This window comes from Leptidea sinapis, chromosome 8 (genome assembly GCF_905404315.1).
Source record: "Leptidea sinapis chromosome 8, ilLepSina1.1, whole genome shotgun sequence".
Lineage (NCBI taxonomy): Eukaryota > Metazoa > Arthropoda > Insecta > Lepidoptera > Pieridae > Leptidea > Leptidea sinapis.
Window position 1 is genome coordinate 5,931,372 of NC_066272.1, and position 20,181 is coordinate 5,951,552.

Sequence of the window (20,181 nt, forward strand, 5' to 3'; positions counted from 1 at the left end):
TTCATAAATTTTGACTTGGGTAGATGCCTAGTTGGGACGAGTCTAATAGACAGTTAAAACGTTTATCTAACGTATTGTTTGATCGATTCGGTTAAATATAATAGCTGTCAGTTAATATTAATTACATAGTGATTTAACTTTTTTTCTTCTTATTGTTTGAATTCCTATCATAAAGCATTTTTTATATATTTATTCATGAGCTAAAGTGACTAGACAAGAAGAAATGATACGCCCTGTCCATTAATGCAGTGCAGCTCAATATTCTAGCTAAATTCTGAGCGGCATTGCAATTGCGCTTTGCAGAGAATTAAGATCTTAAGTTTCATTAGTCCAGTAATTTCACTTGCACCGCGCCCACTAAACCTTAGATCATTAATATGCCTAGATAGACTGTGACAGCTGTAAAAACGTCGAAAAAAAACAATTGAGGTTTACAGTTAACCTCTCTTTTGAGCAATGCATGCACGCTAACACAAAGCGACAACCAAATCACAACCAAAGCAATAAACCGGGCCTGTTTTTAACGGTTGTCTATAGTAAGAGGCTGTATCTAGACGTATAAATTATCTAAGCACAAAACAATAATTTTGAAACAGTGATCAGATGAAACTCCTGAAAATAAAATAAAATGGAAACCCGCTTTGTTATTTACTATAAATAAACGTCAATTTTAATATTGAATATCATTTATTTTGTTTCAGACATGATCTGGTAACACATGTACTCGACGTCGAGAAACGCAGCCTGCTGGCTAGCGACTTTCTTAAGTGTTTTTGTAACAGGTAACATTACAATTATTTTTTATTCTGTAGTATATTCTACCTAGTCTTGCCATAATTACTGAAACAAAGAAAAAAAGTTTTCATGGCGTTTAGAGCAAGCCGTACTCCCTAAAATTGACCATAAATCATAATCCAGCGAATTAAGATCGGGACTAGACGACGGCCAGTATTCAGCTCTGATGAATTCCGAAACGTTCGTTTCCAACAAAGACTGCGTAGAGCAAGCTTTACGACTCGCTGCCGAGGGGCTTCACAGCCTTCTCAAGAATAGTGTACTGATATACTTGTGCCGATGTTTTGATACCTTTTTCTCCCGAGATAAAATCTTTTGTATTCGCACAGAATTTCTTCGAATTCATTCCCTTATAGCTTTGATCGCCTTTTTCGTACGAACACAACGTGGACGGCCAGATCTTTTTCTGTCACAAGCAGAGGAGGTCTCATTGTACCTATTAATAGCCCGGTACACAAACATTTTAATAATAGCAAGCGTATGAAGAGTTTAAAAAAATTGCATTTAGCTCTATACCTACTTTGTGTAATGTAATCACAGCGATTCGGTTCTCTTTATAACCCCACTGCATTTTAATGTCCCAAAATATTGTAGAATGTATTAGCGCCAAAATGAAAAAACTCAATGAACAATCATATACAAATGACAGATTCGAAACTCAAAATTATTTTTTCTTTATTTTTAATTGTAACAGTATTTATGGCCAGACTTAGTATGTAAAGTTGCGTTACTAAAATTAAAACACAATAATAGTCAAAGCATAAGTTAAATATACAAAAACAAACACAAAAAAAAACAAAATTGAAGTACTAAATTATCACATGCACCTCGTAAGACATAGCAGTGAACAAAGAGGGGCAGATATGCAAAAAATTGTTTTCCTTTTTCATAAATATAATTGTATTTTTTTCCAAACAAACTTGTCCAAAGAGCTAATAAATTTGTTTTTGTTCATAACTCATTATATAACACATTTTTATAACCAAAATATATATAACTAAGTGATCTAAGTGATCTAAGTAATTTAAGTGATTAAAGTATGAAATTGCCGATTGAAATTTGAAATTTGTTCAATTTTTCAGTACAAATCAGTACTTCCACGTGGTTCGTTCTTCGAATCAAAGTTTCCATCTATCACTTAGTGTGTTTATTAGCGGTCCCCTCTCCAAACGCAACATTGATATTGCGAGCTGTTTCTGCCGCGTTAGTTCTGCGTTGGAACTCGTATTCAAAAATCACTCGAATTTTTGAATAATCCAATCTTTATTATATAAGCTGAATATAATAATTACTTAAATTCGATAATCGAATGTTGCACATTTTTTAAAAGAAGAACTATATAGGTACCATTTGAAAAAAGTTTCACTCAAAAATCTCAAACCTTGAAGGTTCTATGTCAATTCGAAGTACCTATTACAATAAAACGGCAATTTCATGCTTTAGCCCCTATTATTATTTCCATATCTTAAACATCATAAAATTTTACTCTTGTCCATTAAATTATCTCCAGTAATATTAAAGTATTTTAAAGACATTTATATCAAAAGCAACGTAGCAATGCAAATATTCTGTTAATTCTAAAATTCACGAAATCGGCAAATTTCAGATGCTTTTTGTAAGGAATATTGAATATTAATGTGTAAGAAACTCTCGTTGAATATCCAGCTATTTAATTTCAAGCCATTTAATAATTCAAATTCATTTGAAGATGACAAAAGAATACTGTACCCACAAAGCTAACCAAGCATTTTCAACTAGATTAGACATACTTAGATATGTAAACTATGTACTAAGATATTAAGATTGTGGATATTCTTTTATTATTATTCTTGTATTTTTATTTTTCATTGTATAAATTTAACATTTACATAGCATTATTTAGCCTTTACTTATTATATAAATTTTAACTTTTTACACGTCTTGTATTTATGTATATGCTGTAACTGCCTATAAATATAATTAGAGAGATATATATAATGAGATAAAAAAATTGAGATGTTAAATTGAAAAAAAAAACTCTGTATCAAAATTCTTCTTAATAAATTCGGTCATTTCGTTACAGAGTTCAGATTTGTTTGACTTTAGCCTATAATATTAAAAGATCATAATTTTGTCTACTAATATTATAAGGTATATATGAATATATGTTCCCAGGTGACCAGAGTGTGGTCCTTAGGGCACCGCTCTCAAAAACTGTCATGAGATACCACATTTTACTTTACTGCAGGGTACATTACATTTAATACAAAATATAAAGTTATTTTAATGTTAAATATACATTATAGAGAAGACCAAAATGGTTCCAGGACGATATGATATGAGCACCTTCAAAAAAAGTGCGTACTCTTGAACGTTTTGGTTTTACTCCTCTTCCAATAAAGTTGAATAGCCTCTGTTAGTTAAAGTGCGGAATGCACATGTTGCCATCAGTTATGATGCATTTATTCAAGCGATTAGGATCTTGTTATCAAACTACAACATTTGTTATTTGTAGAAAACTATTTTTCTTATTCTTTTACTTTTTCTGTGACAACTTGATACTCTACCATGATTCAGATTTTTATTTACATGCGTATTTAAACGTATTTAAATTGTAATTTAACTTTAACAGGAACTTAATTAGATTATTGTAATCCAATTTGATCTCTTTGTGAGTTATTTGAAGCTTTGACAGACAAATAGATATTCAGATAATAAAGTGATCAGGGTTTTTTTCTATTTCACAAGAGCTTTTTTTCTTTTCATGAGTAAAAAATGGCGGTGGAATAAAACTAAGATAATTTTCAGGGGAAATGCCAATACAAGCGGAAGTTGAGCCCGAGTTCCTGCAGGCGTTGGAAAACCACACTGTCACCCAGGGCAGAGATGTGCATTTTACCTGCGTCGTCAACCACTTGTCCAATTACCGGGTAAATATGTTTTTATAGGATATTTATTTTTTGCTCACATTTTTTCAAATAGGGTTCTAGGTAACAATCATTATAGTTTAAATAATAATGCTTATTTCAAGTCATTTATATTTATTATGAATTTATGTATAATATTGTATTAAAATATATATCATATCGTTATATCTGTTACCGATAGGCTATGCCCTGTTTGGGACCTTAATATATGTGTAAAAGTGCAGCAATTTTTTTTTCTGATGATAAGGGACGGGACAATCAAGGCGTTCAGCTGATGGTAATTGATACGCCCTGTCTATTACAATGCAGTGCTAATTAGGATTCTTGAAAAACCCAAAAGTTCTGAGCGGCACTACAATTGCGCTCAACACCTTCAGATAAGATGTGTTAAATCTCATTTGCCCAGTAATTACACTAGCTGCGGCGCCCTTCAGACCGAAACACAATAAAGCTTACACATTACTGCTTCACGGCAGAAATAGGCGCCGTTATGGTATCCATAATCTAGCCGGCTTACTGTGCAAAGGAGCCTCCCACTGGTGTTTGGTAACACATAACATTAATATAAGAATTAGAAAAGACAGGTAGAACGCTGAGTAAAATTATTTATTATCCCCTTAGCCTTGATTTTATCGCTCTGCATAAATAAAGGGATCTTGTATCTCAAGAAAGAAAACAACAAAGACGCAAAGTAGGTTGAATTATGGCAAAGTAAATTATATTCAAAGAAGGCATGCTTCAACTTTTTAATTCTAAGCATTACTTTTGCATGACAAATATTTATTTACTTTAAAAATACCGAATGCTTTTACTAAAAAGTAAAAGGTTAGATTCTACTTCATGTCAGCTTAATTGCAACCTTTTTCACCGTGACAAGAATCATAAACTTATTAATGCGAAGTAATTTATCTCGCCGTAATAAAACGAGCATCCGCCGACCCCTCTGAGAAATTGCAGAATAAAATATTTAAACCAACGAGAGCAACAGAAAATTATGGAAATTATTAATACATTGTTACCTTAATTGGCTATGTTACGACTTTAAACTCTTTTGTTAGCATTTATGATTCAACAAAAATCTTCTGCAGCGGAGTTCCTCACATCTATATGTGATCAGATCATAAACTTAGCTTACTAGCGTAATCATTCACCAGTGGAAGGCTCCTTTGCACAGAATGCTAACTAGATTATGGATACACAACTGCACCTATTTCTGCCGTGAAGCAGAAATGTGTAAATATTACTGTTTCGGTCTCAAGGGCGCCGTAGCTAGTGAAATTACTGGGAAAATGAGACTTGACATCTTATGTCTCAAGGTGACGAGCACAGTTGTAGTGCCACTCAGAATTTTTGGGGTTTTTTAAAAATCCTGAGCGGCTTTGCATTGTATTGAGCAGGGTGTATCAATTACCATCAACTGAACGTCCTGCTCATCTCGTCCCTCATTTTCATAAAAAAAAAATGTTTCAAACAAAATCTTCTGCAGCGGAGTTCCTCACATCTATATGTGATCAAATCATAAACTTAGTTTACTTGCATAATAGACGAACCCTGTGTAAGAGTGAGATAACTTGCCTCACACAATAACCTAGGTATGAGAAAAAGACCGAATGGATAGACCGTGAAACCGTTTTCAAACAATTTAGTGTCCATTATTTTTCTTGCCTCACACTTGCCACTTTGTGGAATCAATTACCGGCTGCGTTTTTCCCGAACAAATACGACTTAGGGACCTTCAAGAAAACAGCATACTGCGACCTTTAAGGCCAGCAACGCATTTCTTGATACCTGTTGTTGCGGATGTCCATGAGCAGTTGCGTCAACTCTCCCCATCTCACTCTCTTATATAAAAAAATACAACAACAATCCAAATTAAGAAACATTTCACAGGTAAATACTAATTCTTCAATACTACTTTCGTGGTGTTTATTTTCGTAGAACATATTCACAAAAATATTTGGAATTACATTTTGAATACGTAGTCAACGCTCTATTTTAAAGATTATATATATTATTTAAAAAAAATATGTCTTATTTTTAGTTTATTAATGTTTGTTAAAGAGCAAAAGCAAAATACTACACACTTCACTAACACATCTGTAGAACTAGCACACATGACCATTTTAAATTTAGTTTCGCGATAATGAGGAGAGTGTTTTTCTATTACGTAGTATACTAGATACTAAGTACTATTACTAGATACTAAGTTAATGTATCAGCTTTTTTTTATGGAATAGCAGGACAAACGAGCGTACGGGTCACCTGGTATTAAGTGATCACCGCCGCCCACATTCTCTTACAACACCAGAGGAATCACAAGAGCGTTGCCGGCCTTTAAGGAAGGTGTCCGCAAGTAAGCTCATTCCACAGCTTTGTAGTACGTGGAAGAAAGCTCCTTGAAAACCGCACTGTGGAGAACCGCCACACATCCAGATGGTGGGGATGATATCCTAACTTGTGGCGTGTCGTGCGAAGGTGGAATTCGGCGGCAGGAATGAATGAATTTCGTATGGTTGGTTCTTTATATTATGAAGATGTAATGATTTTGTCAGATCAATTCGATAATTATAGATAAAAGGCATAAAAGGCATTTATTTTCTCAAAATTGATTCCTTTAGAATTCTTTTTGATGTCATTTCTTATACTACTAGATACTACTACCGCTTCGGAAACAAATGGCGCTCTGAGAGAGAAGAAGCGGCAGCATTCTTTTTTTGCGCTCTTTTCAATAAAAATAAACAATATTGTACAGTCATTTCTATCGTTATAAAATAATCACAATCTAGTCCCAGGTTGTCCGATCATTGAGATATTCAGCAGTGGAGTAATAGGATTTACGACAGAGCCATTTTATTATAAAACATTTAAATTTATTTATAGATAATGCCTGAACAGTGGCTGGGACTTTATTATAGAAGTGTATACTTACATTTGTATATTTACATTTACCCTTAAAGCTATTATGTATCTTATGAAGCCTACTAGAATTAGTTACAAGCAATCCCTTATTTCTTGTGTTATAATAATGAAAATCACTATTAAGACCAAACAGGTGACGATTTTTGTGAACATATATTAAATTTTCATAAATGTACTGATAGTCATAGGTAGATTTTTAAATATCAATTAAACATTAAATGATCAATGATAGTAAACTCAATCCCAAATAAACTTAGTCTGGCCATAAATACAGTTACAATTAAAAATAAGCTAAATATTACATTTGTATTCGGGAATCTGTCATTTTTATATGATTGTTCATCAAGCCTGGTGACAGTCGGACAGACAGACAGATGGATGGGCAGTGGAGTATCAATAATAGGGTTCTGTTTTTACCCTTTGGTTACCGCATACTAAAAACGATGGGAGCTGTTAAGTTAATAACAAAGGATTGATCATTAAGTTGAGGTTAGTTGTATCGTATAAAATCATTAAAGTTATAATGTACAAGAAAATGGATCAAGTTTATAAATTGGATAACAATGGGAACAAATAACGGAAGTAGCGTAATTACATCTCCCGACTCTCACAGCGTCCGCGTCGCTCGTTCTTCACGTAGCACATTATTTGAAACGAAAGCCTTGTTTTGTTGTGTAGGAATCAGTTACAGCATTCATGAATATTATGCTTCGCTGGAATTCTGAACTTGTTAAACTTAGCTTCTACATTTCTATTGAAATTCCATATTGGTTTAATGAGCTAAATTATTCTGGATTATGATCGTGTACTTATATATCCATAATGAAAATAATATTACCTTTTTTTTATGAAAATAAGGGACAAGACGAGCAGGACGTTCAGCTGATGGTAATTCCACGTGCTCATTACAATGCAGTGCCGCTCAGGATTTTTGCCGTTGTGGTACCCATAATCTAGCCGGCATCCTGTGCAAAGGAGCCTCCCACTGCTAAATTGTATTATAAACTATCACAGTATAGGCAAGACAACTGTTATTTGATCTTCATGTTTTGAGAAGTGAAAAATAATAAACCAGTCGCCGATGTACAAATATAAGTGTATAATTGCACCTAGAGAATTTATTATAATAAACATAAGAAAATTACATAAAAAAAAAGTATTTTAAAAATCATGGTTTAATGCAGTTAAATTTAATCTCACATGGCGTTTAGACCAACTCCATATTCATTAAAAAAATTCTTAATTTAAAAGCATTGTTCATATTTTATATTCTTAATTTATATTTACAATACTACGACTACATAAAATTAAAACTATCATTACGTGGAAGCGTACCAAGAATACTGGCAGCATTACCCCGTTGGATAGCAAGGCTGATCCGTTGACCGAAATAGCTGCCAGCGCTTGGGTTTCCAGTAGCCTTATTGAGGCGCGAAGATAGTATTTTGAATATAGTTATAAGATTTGTTTTGGTTAGCCTATTGTATATAATATAAGAATTATATATAAGAAATAAAACTAATTTATATTAGTAGTAAAAGCGCATTTACTGGAAATTTGAAAAAAAAAATCAAATAATGAATGTTTTTCGTGTTCATAAGTGGCAGGATTATTAAAGTCGAATAAATAGTTTTTTCAAAATTCCGAAAAATTGTAAGGTGCATTAAATCTGCCTCTAACAAAACTTCTTGACAACCACAACAGCTCTGACAATAGTTTTAATGTTCAACGTTACAAGCAAACAAATATAAGTCAATAAGATAATTATATTTTTTATATCCTAAGAGGTAATATAACTCAACCGTTTAGAAAAAAATTCGTACACTCAATATAATATACTTACATTGTTAATATAATAAGTTTGCTCAATTATTAAACCGCCGCTTTATTCCTTCAATAATTCTATTAAGAAACATTTAACGGCACATAATTATTGTACACGTTGGAAATTATTCTTACAAACATTGAAAATCGTAAGTAATTTATTTCCTGACCGCAACAAAGCGAGATGTCTAGTGAAAAATGAGAGCGAACGTTGTAGAAGAGTCTACGTTCTTGGTTTATTTCTGGTCACTGCTAGATTTCATTATAATATTTCTTTAGTTATCGTGGCTTGTGATTTCAAATTATTACGAGACAATGGGCCATTTTACAGGATCATTTTTAAATCTTTCAGTCTGTTTTGTACAATAAGCTTAAACATATTTTTTTAATACTTATCTGTCCTAATAGTATTAAGTGTTTAAAAAAGGAGTAATACGTGGTACCATTTACTCTCATCACTGGGCCCTAGGTTCAATACTTATCCGCCACGGTACCAATAAGTTTTTGCATTTTCATACTCTTCTTTCTCTCTCTCATTCACTCTCATTTTCATACATACGTTTCTTCGACTATATTCCATTTAATGAACCGTATGTATTTCGTTTGTTTGTCGTCCTGTTCGATAAAAAAGAGAAATCATTGTTTTTCTTAGATTAAATAAACTAAAACAGTACCTTTATAAAACCTTCTATTAAAATAATATATTATCAACGACTTGCATGGCCTATGCTTTATTTTAAGATATAAATAATAGATCCTTATGTAAAATGCAATTGTAAACATTTTTGTAACATTGTGGTCACTGTTGGTCAGCAACTATGTTGCTAAAAAGAGCTTTAATTAAAACACTTGAACTTCCAATCAATTGGTTTTTCACATTATTTTGTAAATTAAGCCTCAGCATAGACAATAATCTATTTCCTCACACACTTTAAGGATTAATGGGAAGCTATATCTCGTATTAAGCGTAGATCGTAAATATCTCAATTATACAGACGCCGCGGTTTCATTTCAGCATCCGTTTTACAAGAAACATTTAAACATTAAGCGCAATGCTAGCGATGATAATTATTATAATCAGTTTTACCTACATTCACCGCAGTTACAGTGTTTAAGTCACATTAAGTTTTGCCTCATAGAGAACAATACCAACGATTTAAACTTGGAGGAAAGCCGAGAAAATTGCAAGCAATTTATGACATTAATCCTACACATTAAACGAAATTTCAGCCTTGTATGCGATACCGAGTAAGTGTTTTGTTTCGTATACTGGTTTTAATTTCGTTCTTAAATTACACGCCAGATGCTTGGCGGTAAATGGGATTTTTCCTTTATGACGTCTAAGGTCGAACTTTTATGGTTCTACGAGTCAAGGAAGAGATCACGTAATAAATTGAGCTTTATGAGTTATAGTCAAACGTGTGGTATATTTGTGGAGCCGTAAACGTCGTTTAACACAGGTGTTTTGTGTTATAATAATGATCATCCAATGTGGCTGACAACGCTTGTCACAGATTGAAAAGTGGTCTACAAATCTACGCAGTTTGGAAATCATGACTGACTGAGATGCTTTTGTAACGAAATTAAAACATACTATGGACTCAGCACAAAATTTCTCTGCAAGTAGATGAGATAATTTATAAATAAGCAATAGATACTATGAAATTTTCTTTGAATTATATTGGTTAGTTACAGAAAAATTTCAATATAGTTAAAACAGATTTGAACTCATAAAGAGCATGATAGTACTAGCGTTATTTAATAAATATGAAACTCGATTATCGCTTCTTAAAATCATTTCTATAATTTACTAATTCCTTAATTTATCGAATGAATTGTTTTGAGATAAAATTTGTAGATATGATGGTAAAAACAATGAAAAAAAAATATAGATAGTGTTATGTTCGGCTCGAGTTATGTTCGGACGATCATAAAAGGTCTTTTTAAAAAATTATTATTTATTACACAAAACTAATTACAATGATGTTAAAATATGACGTGTTACTTATAACAAGACTGGAGCGAAAGTCAATTATAAAAATATTAAATTATAGACAATCGAAGTTCAGCGTCAGCATCTATTCACTTGTTCAATCTGCCACTCAGCTCTTTCACACCGATGGGGCCCCGGTAACGCCTCCCCCTTCAAGATGGAAGCGCAACTTGCAGCTTCCTCCAGCGTCCTCGCTGGCTTCTTCACTGGCTCTTGGGTTAGGCTTCATCCGCTTGCTCTTAAGCCATTGATAGATCTTTTTGGATATTATCACGAAGCCTATGAAGTATAATATTACTGTAGTCCAACTCGGAGTCGCCATGATGAGGGGCAGATTAACTTCATCTGGATCTTCCACCTCTCGTGCCTGGTTAATAAGACCACGGATGTTGTCTAATGATATATCCTCGATATGCAAAGTGAAATCAGCTGGTGACTTATATGAATAGTCTTGTTGATGTGGCAATGGTATAATTTCATTCATATTTAAAAAAATTCTATGAGCTTGAAGTGTTCTATTCATTATTTGAATCACGCATCCTTCTGAAATAGTAATGATTTGGGGTCCCTTTATTTTTTCGTAATGAGTCCTTCCATCACACATTTTCCTCACTAGCTCTTCCGTTGTTGGAATAACAATCCAGCTGTTGTCGTTGATCTTCTGAATTTTCCCACTACGCAAAACCATTTTAGCTAGTGTGCAACTGACAGGTTTGTGTTGCACCAGTGCGATGATGCAGTCTTCATTTTTCTTTATAGACAATTCATTTAGTTGGCTGCATAGAAGAGTAGTCTCGAAGATATGCCAGCATCCATCATCAAGGTAAGCGTACCCCTCACTTCCAAGTGCAAGGTATTTGGATTTTGGGATTATCGTAAGGTTTTGTTTATCGGGGATGGAGTACAGGTGAATAAGGTCATAAATCTGGAGGTCAACCGAGGGGATTTCTAATATAAAATTTAGTGTGTGCATTGTTTTATAAGCTTTAACCACCACAGATTTCTCTATATCATCTATTGTACGTATACCTATTTCCGAGATTGGGTTGAGAAAATAGTTTTCCTTGATACTTAGTAATTCATTAATTAAATTATGAGGATTAATTATACTAGGATGCATGACTTCCATTCGGGCAAACGTAATTGCATTTTCTAATATCATTAGCTTATTTAAAATTAATTGTAAACTAAAACTTAATTGGACGTATATATCTAGAAAATGTAATTGATTATAAGCTAAATTAGAACTATTAGAAACATTATTAACTATCGAGGCTAGTTTATTCTGATTCTTATTAATCTTTTCTAATTCTGAGGTAAATTCTTTAATAGTATTTTCAGCCAAAAAAAATGATTTTTGTTGCTTGTTTTTAATATTATTAACGGTATTCTGTATAGAACTAATTTCTTGTTCTATTTTTTCTGCGTCATTATTGTCCAAATTTCCAGTTATTGCTTTGACTATTGAGCCAAGCCCGTTTACTAATCCTCGCTTAACTCTATAATTATTAGAAAAAGATCTAAATAAGCTAAGTTTCTTATCTACCAAATTAAAAGTGTAATTTAACTGATCTTTGTATGTTTTATGCGAATCTCCGGATACTGTATTTACTTCTAAAGACTTTGTTATCATAAAAAGTGAAAGTAATTTCAGTGACGAAGATTGAAGTGCTGTAATATTGTATACACATACTAGGCTGAAGGAATCGATCTGCTTAAATACTTGCCCTTCTTTAATAAGTACAATGCCATTTGTATTATCTATTGAGTCTATAACTACGTCAGCTGATGCGTAGAGCACGAGGGCTCCTGCGTAGAGCATGAAGGCTCTTGAGATGAAGATCCTGTAACAAGATGAGGCCGTCTGAGCAGCTTGTAATGAACTCTTATCGATTTGGCATTCGGATGACTACCAATAATTTCGGCTATATTATTAGGATGCAAGTGAATTATTTTATACGGACCTTTATAAGTAGGCTTTGTTTTGTCGTCTCGCGCCGTTTTTGCCACCTGTTTGTAAACAGTTTCACCTACCTTGAAAGCCGCTTCTTGTGCTGCCTGGTTCCTCTTGCTAATTATCTGCTCCTTATTTTTAGACATGTATGCTGTAACGCACTCTTGTACAGCTTCTGCGTTATTTTTATGTTTTAGAACATAATTTTGATAGAATTCCTTCGGGTAATACAGTTCAAGTGGATTCCTAGATGCTGTATGTCCAAACATTAATTCATGTGGTGTATACCCAGTACTGGAGTGAATTGAATTATTATAGGCGATAAGTGCATATTTCATTAATAAAGGCATAGGATCGTCTTTATTTGTCATTCTCTGAATTCTTATTATTTCTGCAATAGTGGAATGGAATCGTTCTATGGGAGAATTTGAGTTAGGGTTGTAAGGGGTTGTGAAATGTATGTTAATATCATGTAATGCAAAGATCTCTTTTATTAAATCATTTTCAAATTTCGAATCCGAATCTGTAGTGATTTTCATGGGTAAACCGAAAACAGAAAATATTTGTAATAGTGCATCTGCTACGTGAACGCTACTTGATGCAGTTAGGTTGATGGCTTGTGCAAATTTTGAGAAATTATCTATAACTGTTAAAAAAGTTGCCCCACCTGTGGAGTATAAGTCCATGAAGAGATGCTCCATAGGTTTTGTAGGCGTGTCCGTTAAAGCCAAAGGTGGTCTCAGTGGGTTTCTTTCATATTTAGCTCGCAAACAAACATCGCATTGATTGATGTATTTTTGAATGCTGAGTAACATATTTTGCCAATGATATTTTCTACGGAGTTGTTTATATGTCTCTTGTATTCCCCTATGAATTGTTTTTCCTATATGATGTTGTTTTATTAAATCCTCCTGTTCAGTTTTATTTTCCACTAAGGTTACCCGTGATGTGCACTTAAATAATTTTGGACCTCTGTCGTTAAATACTGTTGTATACACACGTGAAAATGCAATGTATAACTCTTCATTATGAAAAAACAGTGAAATACTCGATCTGCTACAGTATGTTCCTTTAAGAATTTAATTATTTCCTCTTCTGTATTATTTACAGGGATAAACACATCTTTAATTACTTGCCTAGAGCTTGTTGACCTATTTTCTATGCGGTAAGTTGATCCTGGGGTCGACCTAATATGAAATTGTTTTTGTTGTCTATCTATAGCGTCAGATATTATAGGTATACCCCTGTTCTCATTATCTGGCTGTGTGTGATTAGTGGATACGAGTTGTTCAGGGTCATTTGCTACCGTTATATTATCTCCTTCTGTGACTATAATTGATGGTGTGACGTTTTCGTTTACTTCAAGGTTGTCCGTTTGCAGTTCGCCTGCCTGTTCCCTACGTGCATGTTCAAATATTCTATTTATTATTTCATCATCATCATTATCATCGAAGTTGACTGCTAACGAATCTATACTATTATGAAAAATTTTTGCCCTTGACAATGCGTCTGCGTTAGTGTTTTGCCGACCCTTCTTGTAAACTACTTGATAATCATATTCTGCCAACTTTAAGCGCCAGCGTGTTAATTTTGAGTTTGGGTCTTTAAGTGACATTAACCAAGTTAACGGACGGTGGTCGGTGTATATGGTAAACTTCCTACCATACAAATACGGCCTAAAATATTTTACTGCCCATATGATCGCTAACAGCTCTTTCTCTATGGTAGAATATCTATTTTCCGTTTCAGATAGAGTTCTAGACGCGTACGCGACTGGTTTATCTGAACCCACACGTCCTTGGGACAGTACTGCACCAATTGCTACTTCTGATGCATCTGTCGTAAGGATAAATGGTTCATCAAAATTTGGATATTGTAATAGAGGTGCATTTGTTAATATTTGTTTACATTTGTTAAACGCATCGATGAACTCAGGTGAATGAATGACTGAATTATTTTTCTTGAGACATATGGTCATAGGTTTCGTGAGTTTTGCAAAGTCTTTTATAAATTTTCGATAGTATCCAACCAAACCTAGAAAACATTTGACTTCCTTCTGCGTTTTTGGAAGTGGAAAGTCTAGCACTGCTTTAATTTTGTCCCTATTTGGCTTTAAGCCTTGGTCTGTAAGTTCATGGCCTAAAAATGTCACTTGTTTTTGGAGAAACTCTGACTTATCTAGCTGTATCTTGAGATTATGCATTTTAAAACGTTCAAAAACCTGTGTTAGCTTTTGTATGTGTTCTTGTAATGATGTAGAAATTATAATTACGTCATCGAGGTAAGTAAATACATTTTCTACACCTCGTAAAATATGGTCCATAAGACGCTGAAAAGTACTAGGCGCATTCTTTAAACCAAATGGCATCCTAAGGAACTCATAATGACCTCTTTCTGTTGAAAATGCTGTTTTTTCTACGTCACTCGGGTCCATTTCCACCTGATGGTATCCACTAGCTAAATCAAGCGTTGTGAAATATTGTGCTCTACCTACCCTATCTAAAATATCATAGGTATTTGGAAGTGGATATTTATCTTCAATTATACGGTCATTGAGTCTTCTATAATCTATTACAAGCCTCCATTTTATTTTCCCTGATGCATCTGGTTTTTTTGGTACAATATGCACAGGACATGACCATGGAGAGATGCTTTCTCTAATTATTCCTTGTTTAAGGAGGTTATCTATTTGATTACGAATCTCTTGGCGTTGTTGCGGAGACTGCCTATAACTTCTAACATATACAGGTGTTTCATCCGTAAGCCTAAGTTTATGCTTCACTGAATGGTTAAATGTTAATGGAATATTTTCAGAGTGAAATAATTCCCTGTACTGATAACATAAACGTGATATTTCTCGCTTTTCCTCTTCGTTCATGTGATGTGTTCTAATTTTCTCTAAGTTTTTGCAAAGTTCTCTATCTATCTCTGATCTGGTAGTAATTGAATGAAGCTCACAAGAAGTTTCCGTACTATTATTATAATAAGGCTCTAACACGAACGGAGCTGTTGATTTTATAAACCTTTTTTCAGTATTGAAATTTAGTACAGACGTCCGAAAATAACCATTCTCTACTTTAATAATTGCAGCAGGAGAAATTACACCATTATTCCAAAAGTAATCTTCGTGCAAATATTGGCCGTCTACATAATTTGTTTTAACCTTTATTAATTTTTGACATCTTGGTTCAATACTAATATTTCTTTTTGGGTAATCGAAATTAATAGGTATAGTTGCGCTTGACGTACATAATACTTTATTTTTTATATCTATATTACTGCATAAGACCTTAAGCAAATCTAGCCCTATTAGACCTTTATATTTAGGATCAAAGTCAAAGATTAGAAATTTGTGGAATAATTCATTATTAAAAACCGGTGGTAATGGAAGGTGAGCTACTAAGTCATGTCTAGTAACACCATGCGCAGTTTTAACTTCAAAAGGTTCATGATCTATACAATGTTCAAAAATTGTACCGATTATAGCGTCGGGTGATATCATCGATCGCGAGGCTCCTGTATCTATTAAAAACTTACCTTTATATTCAGGTATCTCGATATAGGGCAAATGATCTTTATAGTGATGATTCAGTTTTACTAGCTCTGGTTGTCTGTGTTGTTGCCATCCCGAAAATCCAGTTCATCACATGAGGTAATTGCCTGATTTTCCCCAATAATTTGTTCATGAATTTCTTCAGAAGGTGGCTGCTCCTCAAAATACTGGTGGTGATCATAATCAATTGGGTTACTTACCTGATAGTAGTCGTTCGGGGTGTAGAACAACTCTTCGAAAGCAAATTGTGGCTTCTCTGGCTTATTGACGGACCTCATACTTACATCTGATACTTTTTGAGTCGGATTTATATTTTGTTGAGGCATATTGGGTTGATGTTCAAAATTATTACGTACATTACCTGAAGTCTTGTGACCTTGGTGAGAATTCTTCCAAGGCAGGCTGGACTGTATCCACTGCTGTCGTTGTTGTGAATTCATATTATTTTGTTGGGGTACAAAATTAGGATTGAATAATCGTGGAGGGTTATTATTAATAGAACGCAAATAATTATTTTGTGGGAATAATCTAGAATGATCTGTTTTCTGTCTTATTTGGGAAGTAGATGCAGTATTTGTACCAGGATTTGCTTGCCTATAATAAATTAGTTTAGCTTCTTCCTGTCTAGCCGCAACAATCGTAAGCTCTAACGACGTGGGTTTCATAATCCTAACACCTATTCCTACGTTAAATTCTAACTGACTTATATAATGTTCTATTACCATACTTTCATAATAACTTTTATCGGTATGTTTTCCGACTGTAAATAATGTATCTAATATGTCCCTAAGTCGTTTTCCAAATGTTTCGGCGTCCTCCGATTTAAGGCGACGCATTCGAGTAAGTTCCTGCATTACTTGGATCTCGTTTCTCGTTTCTCCTAAACGTCTTAATAACGCATGTTTAACCTCCGGCCACGAGTCCAGTGAGTTTTCGTACGCTATAGCATCTATAGCTGCGCCACTAAGCCTACTCTTAATTAAACTTATTAACACGGGGTGCGCTTGCCAGCCAGGCTCTATTAAACTAATAACGCTCTCTACTTCTCGTATATAATAATTTAATGTTTTGGGGTTACCGTTATATCTCGGAATTAAATCACCCATAGTCTTAATAACACTATCGCAATCTTTAAGAGACATTATAGCTTTCACTGTACCCTAGCCTTACTTAACAATGCAATAATTCTACGAAGTATCCTATATCCGTGTGAAATCCGTGGCGATTTTAGCCTAACGACAACACACAATAAAATATATGTTCATATAAAATTCAAATTATTTTCCAATTTGAAGTAATGATTAAAATAATATCTAAAAAAAAATTTACGACAGGAAATAGAGCAAAGGAACTTGGAAGTAAAAGAGTACTTACCGAAATCTCTGCATCTCCCGCCGGACTTTGCCCCAGAACAGGATTTTCAATTTTCCGAAATTCCCGTAAATCGTCCTTTTAGGTTCTTATATCCCGATCGCGGTTATTACGATTAGAACCGTTCACTTGATTTTGAAAGTGCCGCGATCCTACCGACTGCGCCAGTTATGTTCGGACGATCATAAAAGGTCTTTTTAAAAAATTATTATTTATTACACAAAACTAATTACAATGATGTTAAAATATGACGTGTTACTTATAACAAGACTGGAGCGAAAGTCAATTATAAAAATATTAAATTATAGACAATCGAAGTTCAGCGTCAGCATCTATTCACTTGTTCAATCTGCCACTCAGCTCTTTCACACCGATGGGGCCCCGGTAACGCTCGTCGTACAACTTTGGTTTATAATATCGGTTAATAATTATTTTTGACTTCTGTTTCTTTATAGTACGTGTCAAGAATGATAAGTTAGTTAGTAAACATTGTAAGTTTTTACTACTATTCATTATGTAAATTTATTCCACGAGATATTAGCCGTGATTCAGTGATTCTCTTGGCTTTGATTCGATTACATTAGAGAATAAAAGAGGTATGAGGTAAGGCAGAAAGATTTCTGTAATTATATTAATACTACTAGTTACAATCCTGCAATATCGGGAGCTCAAATGTTAATTTATAGCATCTTTTTGCCCTGTGCTTCCTCGGGGCATAAAAAGAATAGGGTTGACCCAGCCCAAGGGTATCGTTGTCGTTGGGTTTGCACAGGATGCCGGATAGATTATGGGTGTGGTACACACTAACGGCGCCTTTTTCTGCAGTGAAGCTGTAATGTGTAAACACTATTGTGTTTCGGTCTGAAGGGCACCGTAGCTATTGAATATACTGAGCAAATGCGACTTAACATCTAATGTTTCAATGTGACGAGTGCAACTGCTATGCAGCTCAGAATTTTTGGGTTTTTCAAGAACCCTGAGTGGTATTGCATTGTAATGGGCAGGGCGTTTCAATTACCGTCTGCTCGTCTCGTCCTTTATTGTCATAAAAAAAAACATGCCCTGGATTCTTGAAAAAACTAAAATTCTTTCTAAAATCTAAGATCCTGCTCGTCTCCTACCTTATTGTCATAAAAACAATCTAGTGTTCTGTAAGTGAGTAGATAAATTTAATTTAATGTTGATTCAATTTTTTTGTTTAGGTTGCATGGATCAAATCTGACTCTAAGGCAATCCTTGCAATCCACACAAACATGGTCGCTTTGAATCCACGTTTATCAGTCACGTACAACAACCACAATACATGGAAACTGCACGTCAGCAATGTTCAAGCAAACGACTCCGGGACATACATGTGCCAAGTTAATACTGACCCCATGAAAAGTCAGGTAAGACGTATTTCATTTGTTACGTGCCAACATTCAGATATGATAATATTAATAGAATAATTTGTAACCTATTAATATTATATTATGTTAGTTATTATACATACATACATATAATCACGCCTCTTTCCCGTAGGGGTAGGCAGAGCCCACTTCTTTCCACTTGCTACGATCCTTACATACTTGTTCCGCTTCGTCTACTTTCATTATTCCTTTCATACATGCTCTTCGGTTTAGGGTACTCTTGACCTGGCCTTTTTTCAAGACGTCCCTGATTTGATCTCGAAACTTCCACCTAGGTCTACCGCTTGCAACACTTTCATTCACACTGGCCTTATACACATTCTTCGTCAATCGTTCTTCGTTCATTCTCTCGACATGTCCGAACCATCTCGGCATTTAGTTATTATAATCTTTAGTAATTGTAATATTATATAATCACATGCAAAATCTTAGTGATGTCACTTTATTATGATGTTGGTAGTTTCGTATTATTAAGGTTGGTAGTAGGGTAACTGGCACGTGGCAATTGATCAACTGGCACGTGGTCGATTATCGATGAAATCTAAAAACGCGGGCAATTATTTGATTGAAACATACTTTCACTTCCGTGCGACCGTATTGTCGTAGTAGTTTTAAATAGACTTGTTCTTTTAATCCAGTATTTTCCAACTTATAATTGATCCTAACTCCGGATCTTGATTGCTCCGTTTTTGCTGATGACTATCAAAATACACAATTGCGCCCATTGAAATATAAAAAGGCAGTTAATATAAATTTTATAAGTGCTAATTCCATGTGTCCTTTGTGTGCTTGTGTATGTTCTTTGGAATGATCCGGATGTAGATGGACTGTTGGAATGTTTTGCAAAATAACGGCATTAAGAATAAATTGGACGTGATTCCAGAAAAACGCTCCAAACCACAATCATTTCGAAATTGAGTTAAGAACACAAAATTGGTCACGTGATTCATATTAACGGACTGGCAAAAAATGGCAGCCCTACTGTCACTCTTTGAATGACATCACGAATGAATACACTAATATTTATTAAACTTTAAACACGAATTCTTAAAATGTGATTTTGTGGCAGGATCTACGTCGAATTAGGAGTCTGATTTCCAAATTGGAAGGCCAATTCTTCAACCACTTGAGATACGTCAGTTCTCTGCAAAAGATATATTTTTTTATGAAAATAAGGGTCGAGACAAGCAGGACGTTCAGATGGTATTTGATACGCCCTTTTCTGCAAATAGATATGCTGATTATTATTATCATTATTTCCACTTTGGTCGTCTATAAGTCATCTGTGAAGTGACTTGTTGAATGTGGCTATATAACTTTTCATCATCAGTCAGAAGACGTCCACTACAAGACAAGGGCCTCCCCAAAGATTTCTATAACGATCGGTCCTGCTCTGCCCTCATTGAACGTATTCCCGCGATCTTGACCAGATCGTCGGTCCATCTTGTGGGGAAACA

At 34.3% G+C, this 20,181-nt stretch overlaps 1 protein-coding gene across 1 annotated transcript in view; it reads left to right on the forward strand.

Annotated features, from left to right (window-relative positions):
- The window catches only part of LOC126965796 (lachesin-like), a 127,755-nt gene that overhangs the window by 39,711 nt on the left and 67,863 nt on the right, over positions 1-20,181 (forward strand). The window contains exons 2-4 of the mRNA XM_050809567.1: positions 702-782; positions 3,583-3,704; positions 18,518-18,703. Coding sequence (XP_050665524.1) covers positions 719-782; positions 3,583-3,704; positions 18,518-18,703 — 372 coding nt within the window. The 5' untranslated portion in view covers positions 702-718. The remainder of the gene's footprint in view (positions 1-701; positions 783-3,582; positions 3,705-18,517; positions 18,704-20,181) is intronic.